This window comes from Trichechus manatus, unplaced genomic scaffold (assembly GCF_000243295.1).
Source record: "Trichechus manatus latirostris isolate Lorelei unplaced genomic scaffold, TriManLat1.0 scaffold00006, whole genome shotgun sequence".
NCBI classification, from domain to species: Eukaryota; Metazoa; Chordata; class Mammalia; order Sirenia; family Trichechidae; genus Trichechus; species Trichechus manatus.
Genome location: NW_004443942.1, coordinates 2,288,139 through 2,295,695, shown reverse-complemented (window position 1 = coordinate 2,295,695; position 7,557 = coordinate 2,288,139). Strand labels below are relative to the sequence as shown.

General features: G+C 37.9%; 1 protein-coding gene across 1 annotated transcript in view; it reads left to right on the top strand.

The window, feature by feature from the left end:
- Positions 1-3,312: 3,312 nt before the first annotated feature.
- Positions 3,313-7,557, top strand: part of SBF2 (SET binding factor 2) — a gene marked incomplete at its 5' end in the record, with an annotated part of 451,091 nt that continues 446,846 nt past the window's right edge. The window contains one exon of the mRNA XM_023736921.1: positions 3,313-3,340. Within this exon, the coding sequence (XP_023592689.1) occupies positions 3,313-3,340 (28 nt within the window). The remainder of the gene's footprint in view (positions 3,341-7,557) is intronic.

Sequence of the window (7,557 nt, the reverse complement as noted above, 5' to 3'; positions counted from 1 at the left end):
CTCTTCTCCCTCTACTTCCTGACTTTTGTTTGCTATGTTAATACTGTTAGGCTAGAAGATACTTTATTATTTTAAGTTGTATTATTAAAATTCTGTTTCTTGAATTATCAAGTGTATAGTGCCTGCTGACTCCCTGATGTGAAAGATCAGGTAATTAGTACAGGTAACTCCCGACTTACAATGTTTTCGAGTTACTAGGAACCGCACATACAGCCATCCTTTTTTTACCCCCATTTTATTGTTAGTAATATGTACTACACACATTGTTGTAGTGCATAATTTGCTGATGTTTTCATTCTTGTGCCAACCCCCAAAGACAAATAAAGATTGGGTTTATAAAGATACTGATAATAAAAGCCAATAATAATGAAAACTAAAAAAAAAAGAGAGAAAAACCAAACCATAAAGTATTTGATTTACGTCAGAACTGACTGACGACAGAGCCGTCAGAACGTTACGTTGTCGTTAAGTCAGGAACTACTTGTATACTTATAATTCCTGCCTATCTTTATCTCCTATATTATTCATTGTGATTAAAAAAAAAATATAGATGTTGATTTATATAATTGCATTTTCCTAAGGTGGCTTGTCTCTCATTTCTTTCTACCGTTTAATCCTTTTAGAAATGTTTATTCTGAGCTAATTATTCTTTCACATTCCTTAAGTTGTGTAGTTATAGCTGGACAGTATGTAATAAGGATTCAAGCAGTCTATAATGGGAAAATTACTTAGCTTAATTAGAGGAAATAGGTGGGAGGGGGATGAGAAAATCATGATTGTGGTCTTCTAAAAGCTAGAAAGCTGTTGTTTTAAATAAGGAATAGATACATTCTGTGTTACTCCAGGTGACATCAGTTGGGGAGAATATTTAGAGAAGATTTTAACTCAGTGTAATGAAAAACAAACTGTTTAAACAATTTAGATTTTTCCAACAATAGAATGAAATGATCTCTCAGCCCCCTCTTAGCATCATTTTCTTCCTTCCCTAGTTAGAATCCCAGACTGATTCATTTTAACTATAGTCTAATCCACCTTTCTTGTTCTCCTGATTGTTTCAGTCTAATGATCTCAACCTTGAATGAGCCTAATGATTCATTTTAGAGCTGCTAAATCCTGTTGGAGATGATTACATAACTCTTTGAATTTCCTCCCTTGTAGATTTTACTAAGACTATGTATAAGATATTATGGAAGTACAGAAAAGGAACACAGAAAAATGATGCCTTAGTCTTGGGGCACAAGGTGTCAGGAAACATTTTTAAAAAGAGATAACACTTTGAACTGAATGTTGTAAAATGACTAAGAGTTAACCTGGTGATGGGGGAAATGAGATGTGGTTGAAGAGGAGCATTTCAGGCAGAGGGACAATACGTTCAAAGGCAGATAGATGGGAGCTATAAGCAGGTTTTGAAACTAGAATGCTTCTAAGGACATGGGTGTGAGTTAGCTGAAGTTCAGATTATTAGGAATTCGATCATTATCCTGAATGTTCTGAGAAGTCAGTTATCTGGAGTAACATGCTGTACAAATTCTGACAGCACTGAGGAAGATGGTTTGGAGTGGGCAACAGTTCAGAATAGTTAGGAAAAGAGAGAATAGTTAGGACGCTTTTGCAGAATAGTTAGGAAGCAATTGCGGTAGTCCATGAAAGAAATGATGAGTATCCCAAAACAGAACTGTTTTAGTGGGAGTGGGGTAATATTGCAGTTCAGAATCATAAGGTGTACGTGGTTGTTATCGATGTGGGGGATTCTCCTTTAGGGAAGGCCAGATGATCACACAGATGTACACAAGGTGTCATTTAGCTTGGTCCAGAATTGACTGTATTTTTTTATTATTATTTTTTTTATTGTACTTCAGGTGAAGGTTTACCGAACAAATAGTTTCTGATGAAACAGTAGTACAGTATTGTTTTATGACATTGGTTAACAACCCCACGACATGTCAACCTTCTCCCTTCTCAACCTTTTTTTTGTTTATATCAGTAGTTTGTTTATTTATTTTTAATTGTACTTCAGGTGAAGGCTTACAGAACAAATAGTTTCTCATGAAACAGTAGTACACATATTGTTTTATGACATTGGTTAACAACCCCACAACATGTCAACCTTCTCCCTTCTCGACCTTTTTTTTTTTTTTTGGTGAAAATATACATAGCCAAAGATATACCATTTCAAAAATTCCTACATACACAGTTCAGTGACATTGACTACGCTCTTCAGTTGTGCTGCTGTTCTCACTTTAGATGAAGGTTTACAGAACAGAATAGTTTCTCCTTAAACAGTATACATGTTGCCCTATGACAATGGTTAACAACCCCACTACATGTCAACACTGTCCTTACTCAGCCTTGGATTCCCTATCACCAGCTTTCCTGTCCCCTTCTGCCTTCTAGTCCTTGTTCCTGGACTGCTGTGCCTCATTGGTCCCATTTTGTCTTATGGGGCTGTCCAATCCCCAGCTGAATGGTGAACCTCGGAAGTGACTTCACCACTGTGCTAAAAGAGTGTCTGCGGGCCATACTCTCGGGGTTTCTCCAGTCTCTTTTAGGCCAGTAAATCTGGTCTTTTTTTGTGTGTATTAGAATTTTGTTCTACATCCTTCTCCAGCTCTGTCCAGAACCCTCTGTTGTGATCCTAGTCAGAGCAGTCAGTGGTGGTAGCCGGGCACTGACTAGCTGTACTGGACTCAGTCTGGTGGAGGCCTTGGTAGCTGTGGTCCATTAGTCCTTTGGACTGATCTTTTCCTTGTATCCTGTTCTTTTCATTCTCCCTTGCTCCCGAAGGGGTGAGACCAGTGGAGTATCTTAGATGGCTGCTCACAGGCTTTTAAGACCCCAGATGCTACTCACCAAGGTAGAATGTAGAACATTGTCTTTATAAACTGTGTTATGCCAATTGAGCTAGATGTTCCCCAAGACCATGGTCCACACAACCCTCCACCCAGCATAGAATTGACTGATTTTTATGCAAATAATGCACGCATTGTATGCCTTTTGACAACCATGCAATTCCCTCACGCATTATTTTCCTAGCTTGCCATGCGCATTATATATGTGGTGCTGTTATTTACCTGGGCACGTTATTTGCAAAAAATATGGTAGTTTATATCAGTTCAGGCTCAGGAAACTACATTATTGATAGGTTGAAACTCAATACGTTTCTTGGAGAAATCCGGTATCCAAAATTACAGTGAGAAATGCAGCTTCTAGAATGTGAGTGCTTAATTGTCTTCCTGACCAACACATTTTTTTCCCAGTAGGCTACTTTGTTTCTGGACATGATTTAAGTTCTACCCTTCAGATGCACTTTGATTTGGAACGGAATCACATGAGAAGAGAGGTAAAATGTGGGCTTGAATTTTGCTGGCATGGATTGTGAAAGAGGTGAAATTGTTCTGAGCTAGCAGCTTACGTGGCAGCTTCCTAATTTAGCAGATGGCTTTCTAATTCTGCAGCTTATGCAGCAGCTTCTGTTTGCCAGCTTCCTGCAGTGATGGTGGTAGCTTTCTAAATTGTGGTTGAGGCAGAATGGTTCTGTGGCTAGAAATTGTTTCTACAGCCTGTTTCTCCACTTTTTAAAATGATTTTGTGAACATCTAATCCTTGTATTAAATTCTTATTTGCTTAAACTACCTAGAGTATATTCTGATGTCTGGTCCTGGACCAATACATTAATTGGTACTAAAAGCGTTACAGGTAACAGATCCTCAAGGACATAGGAATATGGAAGGGTCACTGGTAATTAGTCCATGGCACTTAGTGGTGAAAGTTACTTAAGTTTTCACCTCTGGTCGCCTAGAATGAAGTACCTGTTGATAGCAACGCTTTGGTTAGACTCAGTGGTGCTGCATATCAGGAGACAAAAGAATATAAAAATTGTGGGAGGAGTGGCTGTTTCTTAACTTTACTGCAGGGATTAAAGCAGTACCTCTCAACCTGGGGTGATTTTGCCCACCAAGGGATATTTGTCAATATCTGGAGACATTTTAGGTTGTCACAACTGATAGAGGTAAGTGCTCTTGGCATCTAGTGAGATGAGGCAGGGATGCTGCTAAACATCCTACAACGCCCGGGACGGCCTCCAACAACAGAGAATTACCTGGCTCAAAATGTCAGTATTGCTGAGTTTGAGAAACTCTGATTGTAAAGAAAGTGTCAGGGCCAGAGTTTCAAAATCTTGGCTGAAGTTATGGTTAGAGAACTAAGGAGTTTTGTGAATGGCTTGTAAGAATCTTTTACATCTTACAACTCCAGGACTGTTAGAGCCAAAATCCGGTGCAGAGTCTGATCCAACAAATTGTTGAACTACAGTGTAGATTGAATTCACAGCTTCATCAGATCTATTAGGTGTAAATTGGGACACTGATTGGGAAAGAATGAGATTCTAAGAATTGGAATGGTATCATTTGCGAGTATTTGGATAGCTTCAGTTATTCTTAACCCATAATTTTAATTGCTTTCCTTTCTTGCCAACAGAAGCAACCCCTCTTCTGTTGACTGATGAGACTGGTCCTGCCTTGCATTAAGATGCTGTAATAACCTCACTTTGCAGAGTAGTGATTGTTTTTCTCATTTCCATCTCTAGCAGTCCTTATAACCTCTAGGCCTATAGCTAGAGTCAGATCTCAGCAAGGGGCCAATTTCAAAATCAAAGACAACTTCTATGTATCAAAAGAATTGCAGGGTTTTACTAATTTATATTAGCAAAACCCAGTAAATAGATACGGAATTGGAATCTGAAGGTGCTGGGCAAGGAAAGGAGAAATCTGATTTTAGTTTGTGCTAAATTTATTGTGTAAGTTCACCTATGAGAGATTTCAGATTTGGTACTTGTTCTAGCAGCTAGGACTGGTTCTAATTGTTTGCTTGTTTGACTGAAACCTGGATTCACTAGTGACCTACATTGAATAAAGTTGAAATACCAAATCTGGGAGAAATAAGGATGTTGTGGTAGATTTATTATGTGTGGCTGACTTCCTGATTCTCTAATTGTGCCCTCTAAAATGGATGTTCTTTGCCACCTTTAAGAAAATACAGGGGTGAGGGGAATGCTGGCATCTTTAATAAGTGCTGTAGTTGCTGTCTTCTCTGGCCTTGGTATGAGTTTGAGAGATGCTGCTATTAAAATAGGCTCCCAGATTTCAGTGGGATCCTGGACTAGCAGAGGCAAGTAACAGAACTTAACCATTTAGAGGCACGGTGGGCATGGTTATTGTAAAAGGCAAATTGATCAGGGTTCCTAGGACTGAAATGGAGGGGCAGCTCACTAAGGTCTTACTTGATCTGAATACCTGAATTAAAAAAAAAAAAAAGACAAAAAACTTTAGGTCTGATGAACAGAGGGTTGATTTTAGGACACCATAATGGAATAACCTAATTACCATGCCTTTATCACTTCAGAGATCTAGAACTCCTTGAATAAAGAGGAGGCAAGGTACCTTCTTCTGAGGAAGGACTCTGTGATATTATCATTGAGTAGGTACTACTAATTTTCTTCATAGCCTTCCCTAAAGGAGGGATCTTAGTCCATTTACAGGTATAGCTTCGTCAGGGAAAGAAAAATACTCAAAAGACCTTTCAGGGATTATTGGTATATGTCTACGAGATCAAGTTTGTTGATTGTAGCATTTAGCTCTTCCGTGTCTTCGTTGAGCTTCTTTCTGGGTTCTGTCCTTCACCGAAAGTGGTGTGTTGAAGTTCCCTACTACTATTGTGGAGCTGTCTGTCTCTCTTTTCAGTGCTGCTAGAGTTTGTTTTCTGTATTTTGGAGCCCTGTCTGTGGGTGCGTAAATATTTATTATAGTTATGTCTTTCTGGTGTATTGACCCTTTAATGATTATATAGTGTCCTTCCTTATCCTTTGTGGTGGATTTTACTTTAAAGTCTGTTTTGTCAGAGATTAATATTGCCACTTCTGTTCTTTTTTGAGTGTTGTTTGCTTGATATATTTTTTCCATCCTTTGAGTTTTAGTTTGTGTTTTTAAGTCTTAAGGTGTGTCTCGTGTAGGCAGCATATAGACAGATGGTGGTTTTTTATCCATTCTGCCACTCTCTGTCTCTTTATTGGTGCATTTAGTCCATTTACCTTCAGTGTAATTAGTGACAGGTATGGGTTTAGTGCTGTCATTTTGATGTCTTTTTTTGTGTGTTGTTCACAGTTTGTTTATTCCACTTAATTTTCTGTGCTGAGTCGTTTTGCTTTATGTATTTTCTTTTCATCTTTTTCATTGTTGTTGATTTTGTATTTGCTGAGTCTTTACATTTTTCTAGTTTTTTATTTTGACTTGAAGGATTGTTAGTTTCCTTTGTGATTACCTTAATATTTACCCCTATTTTTCTAAGTTTATACCACTCTTTTATTTCTTTTATCGCCTTGACTTCCGCTCCATATGAAAAATCTATGTCTACATTTTTAAGTCCCTCTTTTTTGTTTTATTGTTGTCATCTTTTACATGTTGACATCTCTGTTTCCCTGTTTTCAGTGTTTTAGCTTTGGTTTATTTTTGTGACTTCCCTATCTGGGTTAATAGCTGGTCGCTCTGTCCTGTGTTCTAGTCTTGGGTTGTTATCTGTTGTTATTGATTTTCTAAGTGGAGGACTCCGTTTAGAATTTCTTGTAATTTTGGTTTGATTTCTGCAAATTCGCTAAACTTCTGTTTATCTGGAAATGCCCTAATTTCGCCGTCATTTTTGAGAGACAGTTTTGCTGTATATATAATTCTTGGCTGGCAGTTTTTTTCCTTCAAGGGTTTGTATATGTCATCCCATCACCTTCTTGCCTGCATGGTTTCTGCTGAGTAGTTTGAGCTTATTCTTATTGACTCTCCTTTGTAGATGACTTTTTGTTTATCTCTAGGTGCTCTTAAAATTCTCTCTTTATCTTTGGTTTTGGCAAGTTTGATTAGAGTATGTCATGGTGACTTTCTTTTGGGTTCTACCTTACGTGGGGTTCGATGAACATCTTGGATAGATACCTTCTCATCTTTCAAGATATCAGGGAAGTTTTCTGCTGACAAATCTTCAACAATTCTCTCTGTATTTTCTGTTATCCTCCCCTGTTCTGATACTCCAATCACTCGTAGGTTATTCCTCTTGATAGAGTCCCACATAATTCTTAGGGTTTCTTCATTTTTTTTAAATCCTTTTATCTGATTTTTCCTCAAATAAGTTGGTGTCAAGTGCTTTATGTTCAGTCTCACTAATTCTGACTTCCATTGCCTCAATTCTGCTCCTATGACTTTCTATTGAGTTCTCTAATTCTGAAATTTTATTGTTAATCTTCTGGATTTCTGATTGCGGTCTCTGTATGGATTCTTGCAGTCTGTTAAGTTTGTCATTATGCTCTTCTCTAATCTTTTTAATTTTCTGTATTGCGTGTTCTGTGTTTTGCTCAATTTCCTTCCTATTTTCTTGAAGAGTTGTGTATATTAATCTTTTGTATTCTGCCTCCAGTAATTCCAAGAAATTTTCCTCCTCTGGAAAATTTCTACGTCCTTTATTTTGGGAGTTTGCTGAAGCCATCATGGACTGCCTCTTGTATGTGATTTGATATTGACT